The 27941-nt window shown below is 36.9% G+C and overlaps 1 protein-coding gene across 1 annotated transcript; it reads left to right on the top strand.

Moving 5' to 3' along the window:
• The first annotated feature begins 1348 nt into the window (after window positions 1-1348).
• UHMK1 (U2AF homology motif kinase 1) lies at window positions 1349-27446 on the top strand. Its single transcript, XM_029229302.1, has 8 exons — window positions 1349-1756; window positions 3061-3353; window positions 3986-4177; window positions 6071-6165; window positions 12821-12897; window positions 13049-13147; window positions 16883-16971; window positions 20318-27446. Exons 1-8 carry the CDS (start codon window positions 1489-1491, stop codon window positions 20462-20464), a joined length of 1260 nt encoding a protein of 419 aa, XP_029085135.1. The 5' UTR covers window positions 1349-1488; the 3' UTR covers window positions 20465-27446.
• The last annotated feature ends 495 nt before the right edge of the window (window positions 27447-27941 follow it).

The following is a 27941-nucleotide window of genomic DNA, read 5'->3' as shown; positions in this document are numbered from 1 at the left end:
GAGAGGGACAGTAGATTGCTTACAGTTAGAGCCTGCAATTCCAAGTGAGCCTCTGGTATTTCCTGGCGTTTACCAGCCACGTGGAAAGAAAAGGATCTAATCAGAAAGACAATAGGAGTAAGGAAAGTAAAGGGAAAAAGGAAATCTACAAGGTGATCTTGCAAGAAAATTTACAGAAGAGAAAATTAAAATATCTAATAAAAGTATGAAAAAGGTGTACACTACTAACAACAACAAAAAATAAAAACTAGGGCTTCCCTGGTGGCGCAGTGGTTGAGAGTCTGCCTGCCGATGCAGGGGACGCGGGTTCGTGTTCCGGTCCTGGAGGATCCCACGTGCCGCTGGGCCCGTGAGCTGTGGCCACTGAGCCGCTGAGCCTGTGAGTCCGGAGCCTGTGCTCCACAGGGGGAGAGGCCACAACAGTGAGAGGCCCGCGTACTGCAAAAAAATAAATAAAAATAAATAAATAAAAACTGTATCGAAATATCATTTATTACTTATAAAATTAAAAAGAAAAAATTTTAATCATAATACTTTATAATGATATGGGTATGGTAAGTTACACACTCTGACTGCTAATTAGAGCATAAATGTATACAACTAGTCTACAAAGCAATTTTTCAACAATGTTAAATTTTGCAGACATTAATTCCTTTCTAGTTTAGTTTTTTCACTGCTACATTATAAATTACTCCACAACTTAGCAACTTAAAACAACAGTAAACATTTGTTGTCATAATTTCTGCAGGATTGAATTCAGAAGTGGCTTAGATAGGTGGTTCTAGCTTAGGGGTCTCTCAAGAGTTTGCAGTCAGGATTTCAGCCAGAGCTACAGTCATTTGAAGACTTGCCTGGGACTGGATGCTTTTTGTTGAGGCAGCCACAGGCAAAGTAGACTAAGAGGAGCACAGAGGCCTGAGCGTCCAGAATTATAGCCACTAGTGCCCATAGGTGTGGAAGTGGTGTTAAACCCTTTCCTTTAGTAACTGGGATATTTCCTCTGGGATCCCGGCTATGAGAAATGTAGGCGGGGTTTTATTTTCCTAGGTTCCCAGTGCTGAGGTGAGGTGCCTCAACAAGAAAAAGGATCAGTTTTAATTCAGGTGACGTGTGTGAAAGCGGTTTACATTGGGCCTGGAACAGTGAGAACTCAGGAACGTTTCACAACTCTCAACCTCAGTCCCTTCCTCCAAACCTTAATTCCTCTAATCAACTCTAGACCCCGCCCCTTCTGGGCCCGTCTCCTTCAGCCTGCAGGATTGGCTCTTCCTCCATTTCCGGCTTCTGGGACCACCCCCCACCCCACCCCCTCCACAGCGCCTACGGTTTCCGGTGTCATGGCGGCCCGAGGTCTCGGCAGTCGGTGAGGCGGCTGCAGGCCCCTCCCTGCGGAGCCGCTGGTCCGGCGGGCGGGGATGTGACCGCGGGCCCTGCCGGCCTGCCCTGGGCGTCGCGTCAGCTCCGTGTCAGCGCCCTCAGTCCGCACCGATGGCGGGATCCGGCTGCGCGTGGGGCGCGGAGCCGCCGCGGTTTCTGGAAGCCTTCGGGCGGCTGTGGCAGGTACAGAGCCGCCTGGGTAGCGGCTCCTCGGCCTCGGTGTATCGTGTGCGCTGCTGCGGCACACCCGGCTCGCCCCCCGGCGCTCTGAAGCAGTTCTTACCGCCGGGCACCACCGGGGCTGCGGCCTCGGCCGCCGAGTACGGTTTCCGCAAAGAGAGGGCGGCGCTGGAGCAGTTGCAGGGCCACAGGAACATCGGTAATAGCCGCTGTCTCCCTTCTCGTCTTGCTCAGGTCCCAGTCCAGGCATGCACCCCCTCTTGCAGCCTGGCGTTCCGTCTTCCGTCTTTTAGGCTGGACAAGTGGGTCTGGCCCTGTCCTTATCACCCGGTCCAGGGCCCTTTCCCGTCCCCCTTTCACTCTGCAATACGGTGGAGTTGGTGGTCTGCTTTGGCCGTAGTAGATGCTCAATAAATTCTGTTTTGATTCAGTTCTCGTTGGAGAATGCCGCACCTATTAGCACAGAGAATTATCTTCTCTAGTGAGAAGAGGCATATCTTTACTAGATTGTCATGTCTTATACGGAAATGTTTTAATCTTTGCACACCAGTGAAAAATGGGAAATATTTCTAGTACTTGTGACGTCAATGCTAATAACCCGTATAGGTGTTACTTGATACATACTTAGTATGGATTTGGGAGAAATGACTCCCAAATTTTACATAGTAGTCCTTATGGAAGTGTGAAAATTATACATAAGCACTTTATACTTTTACCCAGGTAAGACCATGTTTCATGATTCAGATATTCGGAATGTAAAATATGTGATGGTTACTGATGATTGATGTATGAAAACAGTTTTCATTGTTACTATACCAACAGAGAGCTTATAATTAGTAACGGCTTTGGTTAATAAAGAAATGTCTTATTTCCTGGCAAGCATGATCCGTATTTAATTTGAAGGTGACCTTTTAAATATTACCATTTGGAGAACAATTTCTTAACACTAGTGTTGCTTTTTTAGTTTTTATTTTTTTTAATTTTTTAAGGGTTGCTAAATGGTGTATATAACCCGGGTATTTAAGATGGAAATTTTTTGCAGACCTAAGGAGTTGTTGAATCTTTACAAGATTAGGTTAAAATGTCATCTTGAAAGTCTCAATCTCTCCTTTTAATATTTAGATTATAGAGTGCTATTTTGGATCAAGAAACAGTCTTCAATTTTGATTTTGCATGTTGTGACATTTGCCGTAAGAGTACTTAGTATTTGGATTTTTCTTTTGATCATTTTTGCTTGGCACCCTAAGTGCCTATTCACAATTTGAATTATTGTGCCATGTTTAATATCTTTGAATAGTAATCCGCTGTTGAAGGTCGTCTCATTTTATTAAAATAAAGTAACACAGTTGCCCAAAAATCTTACTCATGGGAAAAGTAAATTACAGTGGCTTGCTTGCTCATCAAAGTTATCCTTATCTAGACTACCCCAAATTTGTATCTACTTTAATGGTCAGTTACTCGGAGTCTGGTTTTTAAAGTATTATAATTCTTTTCTTTTTCTAGTGACTTTATATGGAGTCTTTACAATCCACTTCTCTCCAAATGTGCCATCACGCTGTCTGTTGCTTGAACTCCTGGATGTCAGTGTTTCGGAATTGCTTTTATATTCCAGTCACCAGGGTTGTTCTATGTGGATGATACAGCATTGTGCCAGAGATGTTCTAGAGGCCCTTGCTTTTCTTCATCATGAGGGTTATGTCCATGCAGACCTCAAACCACGTAATATATTGTGGAGTGCCGAGAATGAATGTTTTAAACTCATTGACTTTGGACTTAGCTTCAAAGAAGGCAATCAGGTAAGACATACTTTCTCTCCCCACCCCCTCAATGGTCTAAAAATATTTTTAAATAACAGAGGTGATTTAGTAGAGACTTTAAGAGATATTTCTATGTAAAATACTGAAGTGCCTGGGGATGAAGCAAATAAGAATTTCATTGCCATAATCATTAAAAAGGGATATATGTTTGGGTCAGGTAGGGGGAGCTAGTACAAGAGGGCTGTGGAATTATTAAAAGTACTTTACCTACATAGAAGGCTTTTTTTCCTTTGAGCATTTGGTTAATTGCTGAATTACTGTTACTAGTGTCTTCAATGTTGGGACTCTGTCTAATGGCAGAACTCATGTGACAGTTCTGGCAAATGCTCCATTCTCCATGGTTTATCAGCTCTTTGCAGAGTGTCCTTATTTATCAGCAGTGTCTGACAGGCAAGAGAATATCTAAAGAAATGAGCAGTTGTATGGAAAGTGTACAGCTTGCCTTTGAGAAGTACCCAGTTAATGAACCAAAGCATTGTGGTAGCCAAGGACTTAAAATTTTGACATTCGGTTTGGCAGTGGCTCATTGCACTTTCAGAGAGGTAAATACACTGGTTGGATGGAAAGTGGGCAGTTTTTGATTGGTTACAATATTTACTCATCTTCTTTAGGATGTAAAGTACATTCAGACAGACGGGTATCGGGCTCCGGAAGCAGAACTGCAGAATTGCTTGGCCCAGGCTGGCCTGCAGAGTGATACAGAATGTACCTCAGCTGTTGATCTGTGGAGCCTAGGAATCATTTTACTGGAAATGTTCTCAGGAATGAAACTGAAACATACAGTCAGATCTCAGGAATGGAAGGTAAACTCTACCACTGTTTTGCTTTGGGGCCCTTAATCCCAATGTAAGTGTACTCAGTTTATAGTGATTCTCTTTGAAGACACTGATTGCTTCATCTCCTCCATATTCCTCTTACTGCATTCATGTTACCTTCAATGCCATTCCTCACTCCCATAGCTACAGAAGTGCTAGTGAGCATTGCATGCTCACTGTTTTTTTAGCTGAGGCCTGGCGTGTCGTAAGTGCTTGAATGAATGCATTTCCCCAAAGAAGCTACAGTGATTTGTTTAGTAAGGTAGTATTATATTCTAAAATATTACTAATACAATACTATTCTATGAGGATTGTTAGAATGGATATTGGTTATTCTTTTACAAATGAAAACTTGGAGGCACAGATATGTAAAGCCACTAGCTCCAGATAATACAACTGGATGTTCTAGACCTGGGCCCCCAATTCTGTCCCTCCTACTCAGAAGTTCAGTGTTCTGTCCACAGTTCCACTCTGCTTCGTGTTTATTTGTATTCTATATGTGAACTATCCTGAGAAAGTGCTGCTAATAACATTGTTTCTTTGGGAACATGGGTTCTAAGTTCCAAACCTCTGACATAGGAATTAACCTTTCACATATTCATGAGTTAGGAATTAACTACATTATGTTTTCCAACATATTGGGGCTTTAATGTTGTGATGATATCAGTATCCTTTAGGTTAGAGGTTTGATAAACAGTACAATGTTTAGGAATTATTATTGCTTTTGATATTAAACAAGTATTTTTTTGAGCATAGTGTGTGGCCATTATACCGTACAGAGTTTTATTTCTTTTAAACCCCTAGTCATCTATACCTGGTGAAGCAGTTCTTGGAATAAATACTTTAATAGCCTAGTGGGTGTACCTAATGCTTACTTTTGGCAAAAAAAGTACTGCCATGTGAGTAAAACCAGTATCATTCTTTATCATTAGTACCCCAAACAGTCCGTTGTTCTTTCTCTAGTGCTAATATAGATAAACGGATCAATTTTCTACATTTAGCTTTGACTAACTTTGAGCTCTTTGGACTATTTCTTCTTGAGCCAGAGCCAACCAGAACTAGATCACATTTGGGCATTGTTTTGGTGAAATTTAGAGGCATGATGTGTACTAAAGCATTCCCCATTATTTGTCTCCTAGATATAAGCATCATTATTCTGTATTTTATCACTTTCTATAGAGGCAAAATTGCCGAGTATGAACATAGGCTCTGAAGTTAAACCTCTAGGGTTTATATCCTCCCCCACCTCTAAGTTATTTATTTAGGTTTACTAAGCTATGGTTTACTTTCTGTAAAATGAGGATAACAGTGTTGAGGTTAAAAAAGAGATGATACCTAGTTCCTAGCATAGAGTGTGGCCTGTGGTATTAGGTGATGATGATGATATCGGGTCTTTTTACTCGTGTACTCACTTCCACAGTACTCAGGGAGAAAATGTTATGTTCCACGAGGATTTACGGTATGAATAATGTGACAGATGAAATTTTTAAATACTGTCCTGGTTTCTCTTTGATAGTTTATTTCTGTCTGAAAACCAATTGAAGACTCGTCATGAAGACACTGACTCACCTAGCACACATTTACTTTCTCATTTTGCATTAAACTACATTTCTGTGTGGTTGCTTTGGTATTTGTTTCTTTATTCATTCATCTGGTAAGTCTTCATAGAGTGTCAGGTACTGAGAATGGAGAAAAAATGTTCCTCTTCTCGAGAAGTTTTATAATAATGTACCAATCTCCTTCATTAAGATTGTAAGCTCTCAGGAGAGAGTGTTTTCTGTTGCATTTAATTTACCAAACCGTTCAGTGCTATGTGTCCAGTACTTAGTAAATACAGACTGAATTGAATAACCAAAGGAAGACTTTTCTCCGTCTTTTTAGGCAAACAGTTCTGCTATTATTGATCACATATTTGCCAGTAAAGCAGTGGTGAATGCCGCAATTCCAGCCTATCACCTAAGAGACCTTATCAAAAGGTATGTTACGTGTACTTTAAACTGGCTCTTTTTTCTGAATGGATTTATATTATTATTTCTGGTTTGCTTAATCATGTAGAACTTTTCCTTCCTTAGAATCAAAAATCTTTAGATATTCTATACAGTCTAGCTTCTAATAAGAAAGCAATCAAGTTGTTTTCCTAAATTTATTTTCAAAGGAGTGTTCTTTTTTCCTGGTGAGTACCAGGTATTAGGCTCTTCCTAGCAGTTATTCAGTGGAAGATAGATGATGGATCACTGTACCTTGGGCCTTTCGTAGCTCTGGCAGTTCTATATATGATAGAGAATAGGTGTTTATTAACTAAAGACTAAGTTTACTTTGGACTACCAAATAAAAATTTCAAGTAAAGTAATTATATATTATACTTTAAATAATTACCATTGAAAACTCTGGGGACAGATACAGTGTTTTTTATTTAATGTTTAAATTGTTTTTTAATATAAAAATAATTCCTGTCTTTAAAAATGTAGTGACATAAAATAGACTTTCTTTGAATTGACAAAACATGATTTCTGACAAATGGTTTAATTAAAAGGATGCGTAACCCTATTCTTAAATTTTCTCCAAACTGGCTTTTAAAGCTTCATTAAAACTGCTCATTAGTCCACTCCTTCTACCCAGGAATGTTTGTTTCTCAGAGTAAACCTACGGCCATTCAGATTCGGTGGCGAGTTAGTCATGCCCTTATGATAGTCGTTGTCAAACGTATTTGAGAAAGCTGGTCCACGTGACTCCTGGGCCAGGTGTTGCTCTGCAGGGTGTTCTGATTAGCGTCGGTTATTGTAAGTGAAGGTGTCTGTTTTTATCTGGCATGATTGATTGTTTTATAAATCTTGGTGTCTAAGGAAATGACACTGCGGTTTTTGATGAGAGATAATTAATATTACACATGTGTATATAATGAAATGAGTCAGGCGGTTATGGAGCTTTTTGCTTAAAGTATACAGATGTAGTGTTTTGATTTCACCCAGTTTCCCCTAGTGGTAACATCTTATGAAACTAGTACAATATCGAAATCAGGAAATTGACATTACAGTCCATGGAACTCAGATCTCACCAGTTTTTTGTTTTGTTTTGTTTTTTAACGCTTCAAATCATTTAATCCCAAATTATCAGTCACAGATACCAGTTTTTAAAGGATTAAAAAAAAAGACTGCTCCCCTCAAAACATGTCCTGCTACAGTAAGCAGTTCTGTAAGTTAAAAAAAAGAAAAGTGTTTTAATAAAAGTGATAAATTATTCTATCTTTAGGATAGTTATGTTCAACAAAACCACATATGCTTGATATCTGCATCTTACCTCCTAGGATCTCAAACTGTTTATTTTAGAAATAAAAACATGGGGAGAGGACAGTTCATTGTAAAATATGAAAAAGCAATGATTCAAGCATGTGAGTTTTTGCTTTATATTCCTAGCCAGAGCACAAATGACTGGATATTCTCATCAACACCAAGCTAAAAAAGAAACAAAAAACAAAACTGGAACCACCATGAAGACAACGCCACATTAAAATCTCTTTCTCTTGATATTTTCTGGCTTCCAGCTGACTGGATGAGTTTCTTCTGTCGCTGTATCATCCTCTCTGTACACTTTAATGGTTTTATCAGCTTCAGCTGTTAATAACCGACTTTCAGACTGATCAAAAGCACAAGCAAATATTCCTGACTCACTGTCCAAAGACCCAGGCTGCACTGCTGCATGAACTCTCTGGAAATTGTAGCCAGTTCTCCAGTCCCAAAGATGCATAGTGCCATTGTCAGCTTCACCAGTTTTACTTGCACTTATGTGTGTGTGTGTGTGTGTGTGTGTGTGTGTCTTACAAATTACAGTAGTTTTAAATAGCTGTCAGTGTCTGATTGATACTAGATATTAAATGTTGCATTTTATATTGAAAAGAGGCAGTGTAAAATTATATAACGGATTTTAGGATAGAAGTCAAATTATGTAATGGATTCTGGGATAGACTTAAAAGTCTAATTGACCTTGTTATTTAAGCTTGAGGGGTTTGGTTTTATTTTGTTTTTAATAATACTTTTTTTTTTCCTTTTTTCTACAAGTAATACTAGATTTGGAAGCTATAGAAAATTGTGACAAGAAAAATAAAAATTATAAGCTCATTTTCTACTGTTAACACTTTGGTGTATTTCTTTTCAGTATTTTTCTTCATATTTTGTTGTGTATGCATGCAAATTATTCGAACCTTTTTTTTTTTTTTTTTGTAGACTAAAACATAGATACTGAAAACAAATGTGTAGCTTAGTGAATGCTTAGGAATACTCTTGTATCCAGTATATTCAGGTTGAGAATTAGAACTTTACCAGCTACTCCTGAAGTCCTCTACGTACCCTATCCCAATCTCAAGCCCCTTCTTCCTCCCTAAAAGTAACCGCTACCCTGACTTACATGGTTATTACTTCCTTGTTTTCGTTATAGTTTTATTACCTAAGTGTGCATTCCTAAACACTATGGTTTAGTGTTGCCCTTCTATTAAAAAAAAACAAATCCCTTTTAAGTTTCATTTACTCTAAAAGGTCCCTTTCCATCTCCTACTCTCCCTGTTCCTTTGTTTATTTGTTGAACAGCCTGGGTTGTTGACTCAGTATAGTTGTCCACAGTCTGAATTTTACAGATTGTGTTATTGTAGTATAGTCTAGCATATTTCCCTATTTTCTGTAAATTGGTAGTTGTATATTTATATCTAGAGGGTTTTTTTTTTTCCAGACTGTAGATGGTATTCTGTTTTTTTATGTCAGCACATAATGTGGCCATCTCCATTTTATGTGTTAAGAACTGTTAATACTTAGTGCCTAGATCCATGACTTTGTTAGGGGTTGTAGAATGGTGATGTTCTTATTATGTCATTTTCTCTTCATTTAGTTAAGACGAAATAAATGCTTGATTCTCTTGACTTGTTTTCATAATGAATTGATTCCCTGTCATCTTCCAAAGCAGACCATCCCCTTTTTGAAAGGTCAAAGTATCATTATTAACTAGTGAATTTAAATATATTTGGTATATTTCAATCCATTGCAGTTCTTATCCTAATTGAAGCTGAAATTATCCCATCTTTGAGGAATGTGAGCCTCTGCAAATTGGTTTTGGCAGACCTTATTATCTGTAAGAGTTTCATTTTTATCTGGTGTGGTAAGATGTTCCTAGTTCAAAGTACACATTTCCTGCCCCAGACCTGGAAGTAGCATTTCTCCAAGAAGCCTGGTTTCTTTTAGTAGGAAATGGTATTTTAAAAACCACAATCTGGGTATTAGGAATACTCACTGCTACTGGAGCGGTCATTGTTTCAAGGCCTATTAAGTGGACAGAGTTCATACTGATGTTTCCAATTTAAATTCAGAACCACAGTGTTTTTACTTCTTCTGTTTTACATCTCTTTCTCTTTTCTTTTATGTCAAGAATTCTGGTTCTTAAGGACAAAGAGAATGCCAGATTAGAATATTTCATAATTACTCATTTGCTTCATTCCACATTACACTAAAACAGTCTCAATAAGATTACTGAAAACAGTTGTTTTTGCATATGCTTTTCCCATTCTTCCCTCATTTGAAAAAGTTATATCTGCATTGTCAAATTATATAGCTATTACATGCTGTGCGCTCTGTTTTCAAGCACTCTCATTTAATCTCAGTTCTTTGTGTAACTAGATATTTAATGTTCATCACTGATCCTTGTGTTGATGTCTCTCTAGTCATTTTAGTTTACTGAAGTGTGTTCTCTTGATCATAGGATTAATATTCTCTGGGTTCTTACATGTTTTTTTCTTTTAACTTTTTTTTTCTTTTTCTTTTTTTTTTTTTTTTTTTTTTTTGGTACACGGGCCTCTCACCGCCGTGGCCTCTCCCGTTGCGGAGCACAGGCTCCGGACGTGCAGGCTCAGCAGCCATGGCTCACGGGCCCAGCCACTCCACGGCATGTGGGATTCTTCCAGACTGGGGCGCAAACCCGTGTCCCCTGCATTGGCAGGCGGACCCTCAACCACTGCGCCACCAGGGAAGCCCTAACATTTTTCTTTTAAATACTGTTTTATTTATTTTTTAATTTATTTGTTTTATGTATTTATTTTTGGCTACGTTGGGTCTTCGTTGCTGCACGTGGTCTTTCTCTAGTTGCGGAAAGCGGGGACTACTCATTGTGGTGGCTTCAGTTGTTGCGGAGCACAGGCTCTAGGCGTGTAGGCTTCAGTAGTTGTGGCGCGTGGGCTTAGTTGCTCTGCAACATGTGGGATCTTCCCAGACCAGGGATCGAACACGTGTCTCCTGCATTGGCAGGCAGATTCTTAACCTCTGTGCCACCAGGGAAGTCCCTTGCATATTAATAATAGTTAAACTGTGCTTATTATACTTGAAAGTCTGTTTACCTGGGTATAAAAATCCTTAGCAGACACTTTTCTTGAGTGTCTTAAATTACAGTTGACCCTTGAACAACATGGGTTTGAACTGCAAGAGTCCATTTATACATGGATGTTTTACAGTAGTAAATAGTATGTTACTACATGATCTGCAGTTGGTTGAATCTGCGGCTGCAGTACCGTGGATACAGAGGAACTGTGAATATGGAGGGCCAGCTATAAGTTACATGGATTTTACACTGTGGGGAGGGGGCATGCCCCTAACCCTGGAGTTGTTCAATGGTAAACTGTACTCTGTTTTCTTCTAGCATATAGTGTTGCTGTTGAAAACAGCGTGTTGATGACACTCTGTCTTTGTATTAAAAGTCACTTGGGGCTTCCCTGGTGGCGCAGTGGTTAAGAATCTGCCTGCCGGGCTTCCCTGGTGGCACAGTGGTTGAGAGTTCGCCTGCCGATGCAGGGGACGTGGGTTTGTGCCCTGGTCTGGGAGGATCCCACAGGCCGCGGAGCGGCTAGGTCCGTGAGCCATGGCCGCTGAGCCTGCGCGTCCGGAGCCTGTGCTCCGCAACAGGAGAGGCCGCAGCAGTGAGAGGCCTGCGTACCGCAAAAAAAAAAACAAAAACAAAGTCACTTGGTCTTTTGGCCTAGATGCCCTCAGGATTTCATCTTTTTCTTAAAAGTCTAGTGGTTTTACCAGAATAATAGATTTTGATTTTTCTAGGGTCTGTATTCTCAGGAAATATGTAGTTTCAGATCTTTTTGTTTGTTTTATGAAAGTATTCTTAAGTTAGTTCTTAGTATTTGTTCCCTCGCTTTGTTTTTTTCCTTCAGGCACTCCCATTATATATATTAGATTTTCTTTGACTCTATTCAGTATTATCACTTTTTCTTGAATCTTTTTTTATTTCATTTTTTTATTTAAAAATTTTTTCTCCTTTCTGCCTTGTTTGTCTTTAAGACATTATCTCTTGTGTTTATTCATCCTTATGTCTCTTCTAGCTTAAGCTTATTTTATGAAATTATTTTTTCCTTTTGTTTCTCCTGAGTTCTGTTATCTGATGTTTGAAATTTTCTAATTTGATTTATGTTACTCTTTCATATCTTGTATCTTTGTAAAAAATGCCTTTAGCTCATTTGAAATGGTAGGTTATAGTGTTCATCTGTGTTGTGGTCATGTCTTTCTTGCATGCATTCGTTGTCTGAGGGCAGTTATTTTGCAATTCTCTTTTCTTGCGTAGTAACTTTGTTATAATACTTTTTATGTGGTTCATTTTTATATGAAATACATTTTCCTAAACTTACAGAAGAAGGTGTAGCTTTTCTAACTACACAGGGCTCCTTCTTCTGTTGTTTTGTGTAATTTTTTTTGAAAAAGTGTTTTTTTTCTTTTCCTGAGATCTCCTGGCTCTTCCCCTTCCCTGCTTTTTTCCTGGTGTCTTCGTCTCTTTCTCTCTCAATTTATTTACCCCATCAATGTGGATTCTCTTCCCAAGTTTTCTTTTCTTTGCAGGACTCTGCCCTGGAAGGGAGCTTCAGCTGGTTGGTTTTGAGAGGTTCTAGTGTCTAGATTACTTCAGCCCCCTCAGGTCTTACAGAGGACCCCTTGCATTCACTTGGAATTAGAATGTATAACCCCTGGTAGTTTCAGCTGCTTTTCTCAAATTGGCTAACTGTGCTTTCCAGTGAATACCTGTTGGTTCTTTGGGATTATTTTTTTCTCTGGTTCATCAGATTAACTGTTATTTTTGTCTGCTTCCTTCTACATACATGCCAATGTGGTGCAAGGCCTACTGCTATCGATGGTTTCTCCCTAGCCTCTTGTATTTTGGAGTCTAGCGGGGTTACCTACTTTTGTTAGAGATGTTGTCCATAGATTTTTGATTTTGCTCTCAAGTTGCTTTATTATTAGGGGGATTTGACAAGGCTCAAAAGTCATCTCACCTCTTTTTGTTTTTTTTTAATTGGATTACCCTAAATCTATGTCTAGCTGTTTTTCACTTAGTGTTACAGAGTGTGGATCACTTTCCCATGTTGTATTTATTAATCAAAAAGATTTTAAATTAAAATATATTATGTCTTAGGTATATATAATAATTTATTGAACTATTTACTCATAAAGAGCATTTATTTTTTTGTAGATGAATGATTCAGTAAGTCATGCTAATATGATTAATGCTGTGGTGAACATTTAGATGTTTTTATTTTCTTTAATGGTTGCATTTTCAAAAGATTTGACAAAAGTTGTAAAGATACCTATTTTTGTGTTTTAGCATGCTTCATGATGATCCAAGCAGAAGAATTCCTGCTGAAATGGCATTGTGCAGCCCATTCTTTAGCATTCCTTTTGGTAAGTTGTATACGTCTTTATTTTTTTTCTTGGTTATTTTACAATCAAATGAGACATCAGAACTAATTTGTATTCCCAAGCTCCTTTGCCTGGTAGTCATCAATTTATTTGGGAGAGTTTACATTTAACCATGTTATAATGAATTTAACAGCCCCTCATATTGAAGATTTGGTGATGCTTCCTACTCCAGTGCTAAGGCTGCTGAATGTGCTGGATGATGATTATCTTGAGAATGAAGAAGAATATGAAGGTCAGCGTTTCCTAAATTATATTTTAATGTGTCTTTCCTAACTGTGTGGAATAGTCATACCAATTCGTAAGGTTCTCATATTTTACAAATTTATATAGTGAGGGTATTGAACTATATGATCGCTAAAGTACTCTCACTTTTGATTCCTGCTATAGATTGAATGTGTCCCCCACCAAATTCATATGACAAAGCCCTAATCCCCAATGTGATAGTATTTAGAGTTGGAGACTTTAGGAGGTAATAGGGTTAGATTAGGTCTTAAAGGTGGGGTCCTCGTGATGGAATTAATGCCCTTTAAAAAAGAAGAGACAGGAGAGGTGTCTCTCTCCTCCATCTCTTTTTTTTTTTTCTGTCTCTGCCATGTGAGTATACAGCAAGAAGGCAGCTGTCTACACCAGGCAACAAATCTGCCTGTACCTTGATGTTGGAATTCCAGGCTTCAGAACTATGAGAAATAAATGTCTGTTGTTTAAGCCACTCAGTCTGTGGCATTTTGTTATAGCGGTTCGAGTACACTAAAACAGTTCCGAAGGTCCTTTCAACTCTTTTACATCTCATAGGTCTTTACAAAATTAATAAAGAAGGCTATCTTTCCCAGCAACTTCTTTCTCCCTGTCTATTCTAGTCCTGCCCTAATCTTTCACTTCTCCTTTTAGCTCTCTTGTTTTGCTTTTAATAATTCATTCACTCAAGACATATTTACTGAGTATATACTTGCCACTGTGGAATTATTTCCTGACTTTAGTGTGATAGGGGAGACAGTTATATAAACAATTATAGTTTTGATAAATCTGAAGGTAGGGTAATGTACTGAGGCAGAGAGGAGGGGTATTTAACACAATCTGAGTGATGCATGAATGGGCATCTCTACAGAGGTAATATCTGAGCTCTGTTAGTAATTAGAATTGCTTGACTAAAAGTTGAGGGGTTGAGCTAAAAGTAGCTGAAAGACGTAGAGGTGAGGGAAAGTGTGGCATGTTCAGAGAACAGCAAATTGTTTGGTATGGCTGTATCTTAGGATATTTATTGGGGAACAGTCAGTTAAAGCTAAAGAAGTAGCCAGAATACAGATATCTAATAGACTTGTTTGCTGTGTTTAAGAATTTGGACTTTAATCCTAGAGATAGTAATATTGGAATATAAACTACACAAGAGAACTTTGCATCAGGGGCAGAATAGTCCCTGGCTTCTGATAAGTACTCAATAAATATTTGTTCTTTGTTAAATGTAATAAAGAGCCATTAAAATTTAAACTAGGAGAGTGATAGAGTCAAACTTGTGTTTAATAAGAGCATTCTGGAAGCAGAGTGATGAATGGACTAAAAATCAGGACCAGGGGCTTCCCTGGTGGCGCAGTGGCTGAGAGTCCGCCTGCCGATGCAGGGGACGTGGGTTCATGCCCCGGTCCGGGAAGATCCCACATGCCGCGGAGCGGCTAGGCCCGTGAGCCACAACTACTGAGCCTGCGCATCCGGAGCCTGTGCTCCGCAATGGGAGAGGCCACAACAGTGAGAGGCCCGCATACCGCAAAAAAAAAAAAAAAGCAGGACCAAACATAAAAATATTACTTGCTTAGTATTAAACATTTTCTTTGTGGAAAATTAAACCATTACAGATGAAGCTAATTTTACCATACTGTCTCTTGTAAGGGTAAATCAGCTCTATATAGTTATCTGACAAATGAAACAAACAAAATTTCTTTGAATCTGTGACAGTTGTAGGAATCTCCAGTCTCTACTTTTTAGGATGCCCTTTTATCTGAAAGAATAGTCTTGCCCTCAGCATTGTTTTAATCAGGTCCTTATGGTACAGTAGTTCTAAATAATCTCGACATCTAATTCAAATTACTACTTAAGTCCTTTTTTTTTTGGTATGCGGGCCTCTCACTGTTGTGGCCTCTCCCGTTGCGGAGCACAGGCTCCGGATGCGCAGGCTCAGTGGCCATGGCTCACGGGCCCAGCCGCTCCGCAGCATGTGGGATCCTCCTGGACCGGGGCACGAACCCGTGTCCCCTGAATCGGCAGGCGAACTCTCTACCACTGTGCCACCAGGGAAGCCCCACTACTTAAGTCCTTTAAGTCTGTCTACCTACTGTACTTAAATCTGTCTCCTCCTAATAATTTTTATTGCTGTAAAACTCAAGCTTGGACTTCCTTGAATAAACGTTAGGGTAGACTATACTTACTCGTTTCTGTGTATATTGCTATGCAACACCTTTTTTCTACTTCTAAATACATTGAGCATTGAAATGTTTAAATGTTGCTCTTAAATCTTACTGTTTAAGAGTCTTATGTGAACTAAAGTGCAACAGACTATATAGTACCATTAAATGCCTTGTTAGTTCTAATTAGCAAGGTCATCTTCAAATAACACTAGTTTTAGGTAAGTTTGCCTTGTTAGAAATCATAAGTGTTAGGACAGCTGTCTTGTAATCTTGATGGTGGTGGGGAAGAAGTTAGATTCAAACCTTCCACTTTAGACCAAAATAAATTGCAAATCATGTACAGGTTAGAGTTTAAAGCAAAACAAAGAAGGGAGGGAGTAAAACAGGGAAAAAAGAAAAAGAAGGGAGAAAAGGAAGGAAGGATGGAAGAAGGGCAGGCAGGAAGGAGAGAATAAAGGAAAAAAAGTTGAACTAAAAAATCATGGGAGATTAAAAATATATATATTCTTGGAGTGGGGAAGGCCTTTTACTAGTCTGGCACAAAACTCCGAAGAGGTAAAATTTTAATTCAACAAATTTTACCTTGCATAAACCACCAAAGACAAAATATTTACAGCTCTTATCACAGAAAGAACCCCTATAAATCAAGCCAGTAGGTAATGGGTAGAGGATACAAATAGACAATTTATATGAAAGGATGTACAATATATCTCACACACATATTTCATTCTCATTTATTGAAATGTTAATACCATACTATGATATCTTTGTTACCTATTACGTTGACAGTGAAGAAAATATATGAAAACCCTCCTGTGAGTGAGGTACAGGAAAACATATTCTCATACATCACTGGAGAGAGTTTAAGTTGGTGAACCTTTATGAAAGGCAAATTGGTAACTCTAACAATTACAAATTCATATCAATTTTGACCTAGCAATTCCATTTCTAGAAAGTTAATTTAGAAATACACAAGTGAAATGAGATAAGTACAAGTTTATCTATTACAGTATTGTTTATAATGGCAAAAAGCTTGGGAATAGTTTAATTATTCAGCAGTAGGACACATTAGAGAGTTTATCAACCATGTATAGAGTGAAATACTACACAGCCATAAAAACAAATGAGAAAATTTCATGTAATGATATTGAAAGATCTAAAAATGTAATGTTAATTTTAAAAAAGCAAGATTGGAACTTTTTACTTAAAGCATATATGATCATGTTTGCTTGTATAAGCTTATAAGATCTATGGAAGGATACAGAAGAAACTGATAATGTTTATTGTCTTCAGGGAGAGGAACAGAATGACATTTTGGAAAGTGGGAAGGAGACTATGTTTTTGGATTTCGAGTCACTTGAATGTATTAACTATTCAAAAAAAATTAAAATATAAAAAGAATTATTAAATGCATTGAATTTATATTGTTCTTAACTTAAGCTTAATTTTAGAAGTTATATAAAATGACCTCATTACTTAGATATGGATTCCTGAATTCTTTAATTTAAAATATGAAAATAATGAATGCTCATTAATTACATCTGATTACTGTTGTGTTTATTAATAACCAGATGTTGTAGAAGATGTAAAAGAGGAGTGTCAAAAATATGGACCAGTGGTATCTCTGCTTGTTCCAAAAGAAAATCCTGGCAGAGGACAAGTAAGTGAATATTTTCATAATTCCAGAATGATTCAGAGGTTATTAAAATCCTGTAAAAAATGTTTTAATTTTGTAGAAAGATGTACACAGAATGTTGCTAGGGATTATGAATTTTGCATTATGGCTGTTTTTATTTTCTTGTACTTTTCACTTTTTCCAAAAGTTCTATAATATGCATGTACTTTTTTATCTGTTAAAATTTGTTTTTTTTTAAATATTAACCTACTTTTAAGCCATTATATACAGGCCAGCTGAATCATATGCTAATTTAGGTCAGGGTCAGCTACAGAAATATTTGGCCCAATTTTGTTCTAATTAAGTATAGTTAGGAAACCATTTAGGTTAGATTCTGATTGTAATAGAATTATCAGTGATAATTTAAACAACGAAAATACACTGGACTGAGAATCCTGAAAGCTGAGTTCCAGTTTCAACTTGACTAGTTTTGTGATGAACCGTAGTTTTTTTCATCTATAAAATGTGTAGGCTAAAACTATGATCACAGTTTCTAAAGAAAACTCTGTATCCTAAATTAAATCTTTCTTTTATCTGTAGGTTTTTTTTATTTTTCAGAAAACAGAATATTGTTTTACTCTAAGTGTTTCTCAACCTCAACACCACTAACATTGAGCTGGATAATTCTTTGTTGGGGGAGCTGTCATGTACATTATAGGATGTTTAGCAGCATTCCTGGCCTCTACTCACTAGATGCCCTCCCTCCACCCTCCTCCTCAGTTGTGACATCAAAAATGTCTCTAGACAGTGCCAAATGTCCCCTGGTGGGTGAAATCACTTCTGGTTGTAGATTTTGTTTTTCATGGTTCAGTATTATGAAAATTCTTGGCAACTGAAAAAAAACAAAACAAAAGAAATCTCACTCTAGTCTTAGTGAAAAGTTATTATTGCCAGTATAGTAATAACAGCACTTACCTCGTTCAGTGTCAGGAACATACTGAATACATCATTGCTGCTTATTTAGTCAACCAGTATTTATTGAGCATCTGTTATTTTCTAGGCACTGGGATACAACAGTGATCAAAACATAAAAGAATATATAGTGAAAAGTGCTATGGGGAAAAAGAGATTGGAGAAGAGATTTAAAGAGTGCTGTGGAGGGGTGGATTGCAGTTTTAAATAGGCAGGTGAGGAAGCACTAGTGGATTACACTTGAGTCAAAATTTGAAGGAGGTAAGGAAGAGAATTTCAGCAAAGAGAACAGCAAGTTCCAAGGCCCTGAGTATGCCTGGTAGGTTTGAGGAGGTCAGTGTGGCTATGCAGAGTGAGAAAAATGGGGAGTAGTGGGAGATTAGATCAGGGAAGTATGGGAGTGTAAGGGACAAATCAAGTAGAGTGAGCCTTGTAGGCCTTTGAGATAACATTGGCTTTTACTCTGAATGAGAAGGGAAGGTATTGGAAGGTTTTGAATTGAGGACTAATGTGATCTGACTCGATATTAATCTGAGTGGTCAAAATAGAAAGGGAAACACAGCATAGAGTGGGAGTATTTTCAGGGGGGAAGTATCCATCTTTAAGATGATATGAAAAAAATAAGTCTTTATGAGCAAGAAGACATTTGCTTTATCACCAAAAGAAATAAGAAGCTTCTACTGATACTCACTGGAGAGTGAAAGCAACTTTTGATAAACTCTTAGAATCACAGATTTAACTTCCTTGGGTTATTGAAAATGTCTGTTGCCTAGTTGGTAAAGCCAGTTTGACTATTTCAGTTCAAATTAACATGTTATTTTTTTTAAGGAATATTCAAAAAATACTGGAAAGTAGACTATGGGATGCATCTTACAATTATAAAAAGTGGTCAAGATTAAAATGTTAGAGCTCTAATATAACTATTTAATTACATAGTAAGTTATAAAATATGTTTCCTCTTTATTTAGTTCAGAATTATATAATGTGTAAAATTATAGGTTATCTATGAAGCAAGGAATCTGATAGAAAGCTTGGTATTCCTTCTATAATTGCATGTCTACTCATTTATTGAACTTTGGTGTATGGATTTTGGAGTAATTATGAATCAATTTTAAAAAGTCAGAAAGAGCTTCATTTTTCTCACTGGACATCATGTAATCTTCCTTTTGTATTTAGTGAAAAAGTATATATTGCTAGAAACTACAGCTAAGCACATTTTTTTTTGGTAAGAAAAGGAGATATAAAACATTAAGTATATCTAAGGTGAAAAAATGAGCATCAATTTTTAGCGCTGGATGGTCTCTACTTTGTGTTCAAGAGTAATGCATAGCTTAAAATGTCATAGAATGGAAGAGACGAAATCAGTTCTACCTGTCCCTTTTACAGTGAATATGAATTCAGAAAATCCCATCACAGGCCAAAATATCCTAGGTCTAATGTCACACATCATCCTTAACAGAAATATTTGCATGAGACAGGGAGTGACCAGTCATAGGCAGGGCATGGAGCTTTGTTTATCAATGAAGAAACAGTCCATTAAAAAAAGTACTGTATTTGAAATTGCTTCTTTTTATGCCCTGAAGGTTTTTATGCCCTTTGGTAATAACTTTGCTTCGTCAGCTGGGAAAAGGGCTCCTATGAAAGGGGAAATGAAAAGGAATAACCTGCCTGAACTTCTAGGTAGATCCAGTTTTAGGAAAAGGTACAAATGAAAGTTAAGAATTTGGAAGTTGATGTCCTTAAAACTGTCTATTCTTGCTTCCACTTTGAAAGTCTCTGAGTGTCCTAGGATGCTCGCACCTCAGTTAGAAGAATATATATATATATATATATTTTTTTTTGCGGTACGCGGGCCTCTCACCGTTGTGGCCTCTCCCGTTGTGGAGCACAGGCTCCGGACGCGCAAGCTCAGCGGCCATGGCTCATGGGCCCAGCCGCTCCGCGGCATGTGGGATCTTCCCGGACCGGGGCACGAACCCATGTCCCCTGCATCGGTAGGCGGACTCTCAACCACTGCGCCACCAGGGAAGCCCTGAGGAATATTGATGTAACAAATGAGGCGTACAACTGAGGAGGGAACCAGCAGCATTGGCATCACCTGGAAGTCTGTTTAGAAATGCAGAGACTCAGGCCCCACCTTAGATCTACTGAAGTAGAATCTGCATTGTAACAAGGTCCCCAAGTGATTCATATATATATATATATATATATGTATGTATATATATATGTGTGTGTGTGTGTGTGTGTGTGTATATATATGTATGTATATATATATGTGTTGTGTGTATATATATATATATATACACACACACACACACACACACATATATATACATACACACATTAAAGTTGGAGAAGCACTGTTCTAAAACAATTTTGATAAAAATGAAGTTACTTTGTTTTCTTTGTCCTCTTACAGGTCTTTGTTGAGTATGCAAATGCTGGTGATTCCAAAGCTGCTCAGAAATTACTGACTGGAAGGATGTTTGATGGGAAGTTTGTTGTGGCTACATTTTACCCACTGAGTGCCTACAAGAGGGGATATCTGTATCAAACTTTGCTTTAATCAGTAACCTAAGGACTATTTCCTGTTTCTCCTCTTCTATTTCCTGGGTTATTGTATTCTACATCTGAATGCAGAAGTACCCCCTTACCATTTTAAGGGAATACTTTGCATATTTATTCCATCCTACCGATGTGCAGCCATTGCTCAAGCAGTGACTGCATTGCAGACATTTGGCACTGAATAGGACAAGACCTCTCAGCTATACATTGAGGGGTTTTAGAGCATCCATGTGGGCAACATATTTTTGTGCAGTAGGGCAAGTGCTGCTCTCCAGTATGTAACCTAAAAAGATATTAACTCTTTCATGTGATCATGAAGCAAGGATGAATAATATCATGTTGTAGTGAATATTATTAACAAATTTGTTAGAGTTGGTGACATCACTTATAGATTATTCCTTTATGTTGTCAGAGGGGTCTTCCTTATTGATATCTGTAGCTGGCACTGGATGCTCTCAGTAATGTTAAGTAATTGTTAAGCAGCAATTCCCTACTGTGTTCTTAACACTGAGTTATGAATTTTTTTAAAGGAGTACTGTAGTACTGAATATTCCTTTAAAGAAACTGCAGTGAGCCTATCTACATTTTTTTTTTAATTAAGGCTTTTAAAATAGAAAGCTAATGCTTGATCTTGCACAATTTTTATGTCCAGTGTGTATGCTCGAGTGAGTGTGCAGGTGTGAAAGATTAGAGAAAATTTGAGTAGCTTTCTTTATAGTGTGAATCTTGTGAATTAATCCAGTCTATGCCCATCTCTTCCCTACCTGTTTAATATCTATAAGATTTAGGATACAAGTTTTTTGGGAGTCAGTCTGTCTGATAGAATGAAATGAGAAAATAGTTCATTCCTGAGAGGCCCAGAACACACAAGTCTAAACTGGGTTACATTGAAACTCTCTTAAAGTGAGAAAACTCTTGTAAAAGTTTCGGTACACATAAATTGCCCCTTTTTTCAGTCTGCTTTAGACCCTGCATTAGCTCATCTGTTTTGTACTGAATCTTCTAGGATCACTGTAAAATTTCTCAAGATAGAGTTCTGTCTACTATGATGAAAAATTGACTTGGGTCAGAAAGAAAGAATTAGTTGTTCAGCGAAGGGAAAAGGAAAAAAAATAGGCAAAGGGTGCATAGTCAAGGATTATTTCTTTCTTTCTTTCTCTCTCTCATCTCCCTCCCACTCCTTCTTTTCCTCTTCCCCCATTCTTTACCTCTATCCTTAGCTGAAGAGATGTTAGAGGAAAGCATCCTAGGTGGTCAGGTGATCTGAGTTCTGATTACAAGGAAGTTAAGAAAGGTGTAGCTATAATAAGGTGGAAATAGAAAAGAAGAAAAACTTATGAAGAATTCTTAAAAAGATTCATAGCAATCTAATGTGTCCCCCAGTAGAGGAAACTAGTATTCGTGAGTTCACGGGCACAGGCTGACTACATGGTTTCAGGAATTATAATTAATGGATTCCTCCCACTTTACAGTAGATTGTCTTCAAAGGTTTAAATCTTAGGAAACCTTTATAAAGCACTGATTATACAAAAAAAGAAAGGTTATGAATTTTTTGTTTTCTTAACTAAATGAAAATTTTATTTATTTATTTATTTTCCTAAGGAAAAAGCTTTTATATCTTTCCCTGCTGGAAGCCTCCTCATATAGTCTTTCCTTGTGTGTGCCATGCAGGTTATTGAGAGCCCAATTAAGAATTTACGTCTTAGAGGATGAATTATTTTACCCTATTCAGACAATTACCATTTGATATTTTAGTTATTCACAGTTACCTAATTATTCAGGACTCTCCTTAATGTTTGTTATGAAGCCAAATTTGGTATAATGAATTGCCAAAAGATCTGTGGCGTGGCGCCCAAGGGAGAACTGTAGAGTAAGCTTCTAATATGTGCCCTTAGAAGGAAGAGCTATTATTTTTCATTTTGGCATTTTCAGAGGTTGATTAGCTGGTTTGGTTTCAAATAAAAATTCAAGAGAGTATTGTGGAGACCAAAGCTTTCCTAAAACATAAACGTTTGGATGGTAGCAGCTTCCATGATGATTAAAAACACCAGGTCTTTCCATACATACTGATGAACACAGAATGCAAGTGAATTCATTTTAAGGGCAAGTATTCTAGGTTAGCACATATACCTTTCTCATTCTCCCTCCCCCAACTACCACCAAAAAGAAAAATCCTTACAAATAAACTGCAGGTAGGCTTCTAAGCTTAATGTTGCAGTATGCTGCTAACATCTTGATGCTGAATTTCACAGCATTCTTTGATCGTCGTCTTATTGCTGATGTATTCATGCGTATATGTAGTGTTTAACACTGTAGAATTTTATTACAGAAGATGCTAACTAGATTCTAAGGGAGCTGAGGGAATAATTGATAAGCCTAAGTAACCGTGCATCAAATTAAATATTTTATATTTAAGCCACAAAATTGAATGGAGGTGCCTCCTTTGATTTAAATTGTTATTTTATAGCTCTTAGCCCATTACTACCAAAGATGACATTTGCAGATTCTCCCTCCCTCTTCTGATATTATAAGGAGTTTAATCTTGTTATCTTTTTTAAACCTGAACCAAATATTGAATGATGCAATTTTCATGATCCTTTAGGATGAAATATATACACAGAGATTTTGATTCCTTGAAGTTTTAAAGACAGAAATTTTCTTTTTGAGAGGTAGGGTAAACATGTGAGGGTTCATGTCACTTAACCCCTACCATTTTGGGAAAATTTTATCTCAGGTAGTTTTTCTTTCCCTAAATTAATGTCTGTGCTTCCTTCCCTCTTGCCTTCCAGTTTCTTCTTTATTATTCCATGGTATTTTCATAGTACATTTTTGTCCCAGAAAAGGCATGTAAATTGATAATTCTATAGGAAATCTTTGGTTCTTTGGAAACATATTTGGAGGAGGTCGCTAGTTGGCTACTTTCAAAACTTTAATGCTGTATTTAGAGAAGAATAAGTAGAGTTGGACACCTCAGTGAAAGATAGCACTGCTAAAAGAAACTATTTGCTGCATTTTAAAGGAGTAACAAAATGAGCCTCTTACAATAAGAGATTGCATTTATTATTACTGAATGTCTTCCTTGTTTTGTGGCCATCAGTATAGAAACTCTTCAGAGAAAAATTCCCTCTCTGCTACTCCTTGAGCCAATACTAGGCTTCTTTTAGAACAAAACCATAAATATAGTTTTACTCATCCTTCTCCCTGTTTTCATTGAGACAAGTATTGCCTTCTTTTTGGTATTCCAGCTGCTAAATAAAGAGGGCTGAGCTATGTTAAATTAACCTTTTTAAAAAATCTCTCAATTTTTATTTAACTTGCCTTCTAGATGCATATTGCTTGTACTTATATTTTAACCTTTGAACAAATTTATTATAAGGAATGCTGCCAGAAAGAGTGCTGCCATGTAAAGGAAGTTGAAGAAACTATGAGCATAAGGTTTGTTTCTGTCTTAGTACACTGGGCTTTCACCCTGGTAAGGGAATCAGTTACCTTTATGGAATAAATTATAGTCAGAGTTACAATATTCAGATGCTGTTTTATGGCTCACTTGAGTTATTCCTCAAATGCAGGTAACTGGCATTTTGGCATCATTATCTTTTTAGGCTTATATTCTGACCTTATAAAATTAAGCCTATCTTACCTAATTTTTACTATTATACTTGGCAGCATGACATTTTATTTTTTATAGTTTAATGAAAATCAGCACCATAGTAACTGATGATAAGTATAATAACATAGTTACTGGGTGAGGGAGTGAGGGAGACACTCAGTAACCACGTGTTTTACCTGGACTTTTATGCAAAGGTACGTGCTAGGTGGCTTTATTCAGATAAGTGTACAGATGGAATTGCATCATGACTTTTAGTCTGGTGGATGTGTAGACAGTCAAAGATTTAAGCAAGTGCCTTGTGTTTCCTGGAAAATATTAAAACTCATTTGGGTGAAAGCTTCCCAAATGATGATAATTATTGCTCCTTTGCCTTTTCCTTGGAATAACTTTTGGATTGAGTCACTTAATATAAAACTCCAGAATTGCCTGGGTTTGCCTTTTTTTATATGTGTAAAACTATTCATATTTGATTTTTTTCCCCCAATATTACATATCATGGAAAGCCAGAGTTATCTGGCAGAATCAAATTCTTCCTTGGATCTAGTTCCATTTTTAATATTAGGTTCCTTCTTCAAATCTTATTATTCTAGCTCTGATAAAATTTATTTCTTGTCAAGCGTGGTCACAATACAGACCAGCCTTTGGTCACAATTAGCTCAAAAGAATTTCCATTTCTTCTTAAGGTGCTCAATAAATCACCTTTACTTTGAGATGTTAGCCTTTTCAGGTTAGTATTACTTTCTGGCTTTCTCAATGAATATAAGACTGTTGAATCTCTATGATATGGAATTCATCTGAGCCTCTTATGGTATATTTGGGTAAGTTATATTTTCTTAGTTGTAGAGGAAGATGGATGTTTTAGTTTTTGAAGTACCCCAAATTTTAAAGATTTTGTTTTGTGTTAGGTTAGCTGCTTCTCTACCTGACACCACAGGGTGTATCATGTTTGTTATCTTAGCCACCTCCCCTTCTCCATTGTCTTTCACTGCTTTTTAAATTCACACAGTGAATGACCAATAGATTTACACAGTGACATGCAATTGACAAGTACTTATGGATATTTAAGAAGGTAAACAATTTGAACTGTTTTTGCTGCAATTTTATAGGAGAAATGGGCTGTAAAAGAAATATCTGTAAACCAGAGAGCATTTAGGAAATTGTTTATTTTATAGGTGGTCATGAAGGTGATCTTCAGGATATCAGATGTATAGTTTACACAATCTTTGTTCTCCTGATATGAAGTTTTTATTCATTTTCCTGCAACTCAGCACTTTTGTTGTCCCTTATACTGTTTAGAACGATAAATGTTTTATTTGCTTTATTTGTGCTTTTCAGAGAGTTGTCATAATCTTGGCAGTTATGTTGGTGACACCATAAATGCTGGAATTCATGGGAAATTTATCAAATGATTGCCTGAGTGTTATTTCCCTGAGTAGCTGTCACAATATCCTAAAGAAAATTGATTTTGTTTTTGAAAGTCATGTATGTTTTATGACCTAGCTTTGTGGTATTTTAATTTAAAAGCAAAGAGAAGCTTTGTGTCTTATTTTGCCTTATATGACCGTTGATCCTTGTGTTGTGCAGAAAAGAGCTTCTTTTGTTATACTACTTTGTATAATGAAAATAAGTCACATTCTGAAGGAAAAAAACCCCAAAACTGGAATTGTCAAAATTTTTGTTCCTTTTTGGGAAACCCTTATGTAAACATCAGGGCTATTTGTTATCATAAACTCTTCATTGTCAGCAAGAGAATTATTCATAGTCACTTCTATCCCAGGGTGGAATTGCCTTCCCCTTCTAAGCTCTCTCCTTAATAGTATTCATGATGTCAGGACAGTGAGTGTGTAAAAGCAAATGTAGTGAGGTGTTCTAAATCACACATCCAAAATCATGCATTTGTGGACTCAAAAATCTTTTCAGTTATTTGAATTATCTATAGCTGTGTTATTTTATTAGCATGAGTTGTCAGAAGTCTGCCAAATTTAAGAGTTAAGAAGAGAAAGGTAAGTAATAAAAATAGAGAGATGAGGGGAGGAAAATAGCTTCCTTATTGGTGTTATTAATTGTTCATATAGTTTATGACCTAAAAATGATATTTATTTTTAAAAATCCAGGTTTGGTACCTGTAACATAGAAACGTTGCCGTTTCTACACATTCCTCATCATTGTTTCCCCAGAAAATTATTTTAAGAGTGTATGAGATCAGACTAAATATCCATATTCAGTTTGGTCTAATTTTTTAAAATACATATTTAAGTTAAACTCCATCTTTTGTGTATTTGGTATACATCAACACTTATGCAAATCAAGGATCAGAAAGAAACGGGATTAGCCATCTCCTTATTTCCCTTTGCACAGTGGGCACAGTGGGTGGCATTAGTATGCACTAGCTGCAGTGTTATAGCACCTTATGAAGTAAATAGTGTTTATTATAATAAAAAAAAAGTTAAGCTGCATCTCTGTAGAATATTTACTTTGCAGAGTGTAAAGCTGTCATATCTTTTTCCAGTAGGATTTAACTCCTTCATTCTTAATTTTTTTGAAAAAAAAATCTTCAGTAATTTAACATTCCTTTATATCCTCTTAACAGTGGCAAATCTGGGGTAGAAGGGATTTTTTTTTTCCCCCAAAGGGCTCCATCTTTGTTATCTTTTGGTCACTCTTTGAAATCCAGTTATGATTAATAGATTTTTAACAGTTAGTTTATGGCTTCCCATATCAGCACTGGAGTGGCTGGTTGTGAATATTAAAACCTACTACTATTTTCCCTCAATAACATGTAATTGCTATGTTTTTGATTAGAAGGTATGGTTAGAAAAAATGTGAACGATCACTTAAACCAAAGCCAGTTATAAGGAGTATTCTCTCCTGTTGGTTTACCTTCACCTCAGAACTACAAGAATATTACAGTACATAGTGCATAGTTGTCTGTAACATTTCTACCAGTTGTTTCAATAGCGTATTGGTCTTGGCATTTCTTGGCACTATGGTTCTCTGTTCTTGGTGATGTCTTACTATTTTGTGATTTTTTTTTTTTAATAACTAAGTGGGACTATAAATGTAGATGTGTATCAGTACCAAGAAGTTCTTTTCTCAAATCCCTATATTTCTGATTTCAAGTCTTTTAAACCTGTTTTTTCTTGCTGAGTAGCAAAGAACTTTTATTTTCCACTTTCCTATATACCTAAAAAGTATGGACACTGCGTTTCAATTAATTGTACTGCATATAGTTTTTTGCTGCAAACGTTATCTGTAAACACAATTGCCTTGTTCAGTTTTGTTGTAAACTGACTTACCATAAGATGCACTGTTGATACGCTTTCTGATGTGTGTTTGTTTGATAAGGGTGATAAAATAAAGCTTAAAAATAAAGGAATTGCTTTTTTATTTCAAATATTCCTGTATTTAGTATAAATATTCAAGTTTAGATAACAGGTAAGTATACTTATTTTACGATTTCATTTTTACTGAGAGCTACCATTGAAAAATTTCCATGTAGCTTCATTCATTCATTTCTAAAGAATGTGATTTTTCATCGTAGAAAATAGTACATCAAACTGACAATACTGAAGCATATATATATATTTTTGGAATAAATGTTCTTGATAATTTAGAAACAGCCTTGTCTCAGGAAAAGAACCAGAATTCATAGTTGGGAGACTTGCATTCTAATCTTGGTTCTTTTATCAAGTTGGATGACTTTAATCAAGAGACTTAATTTCTGACAATAGTGTGAGATAGTAGGTTCAGCCATCAGTTGTGGAGCATCTCCTAGATGATGGTACTATTTTAGATAGTTTATGTCATGTTTAATGTTCCCTTTTACATATGAAAACTGAGGCCCAAATAGGTTAAATAAGCTTGCCCA

This window comes from Monodon monoceros, unplaced genomic scaffold (genome assembly GCF_005190385.1).
Source record: "Monodon monoceros isolate NGI ecotype Baffin Bay Population unplaced genomic scaffold, NGI_Narwhal_1 Super_Scaffold_18, whole genome shotgun sequence".
NCBI classification, from domain to species: Eukaryota; Metazoa; Chordata; class Mammalia; order Artiodactyla; family Monodontidae; genus Monodon; species Monodon monoceros.
Note: the sequence above shows the minus strand (reverse complement) of the source record. Positions and strands in the feature narration are given on the sequence as shown.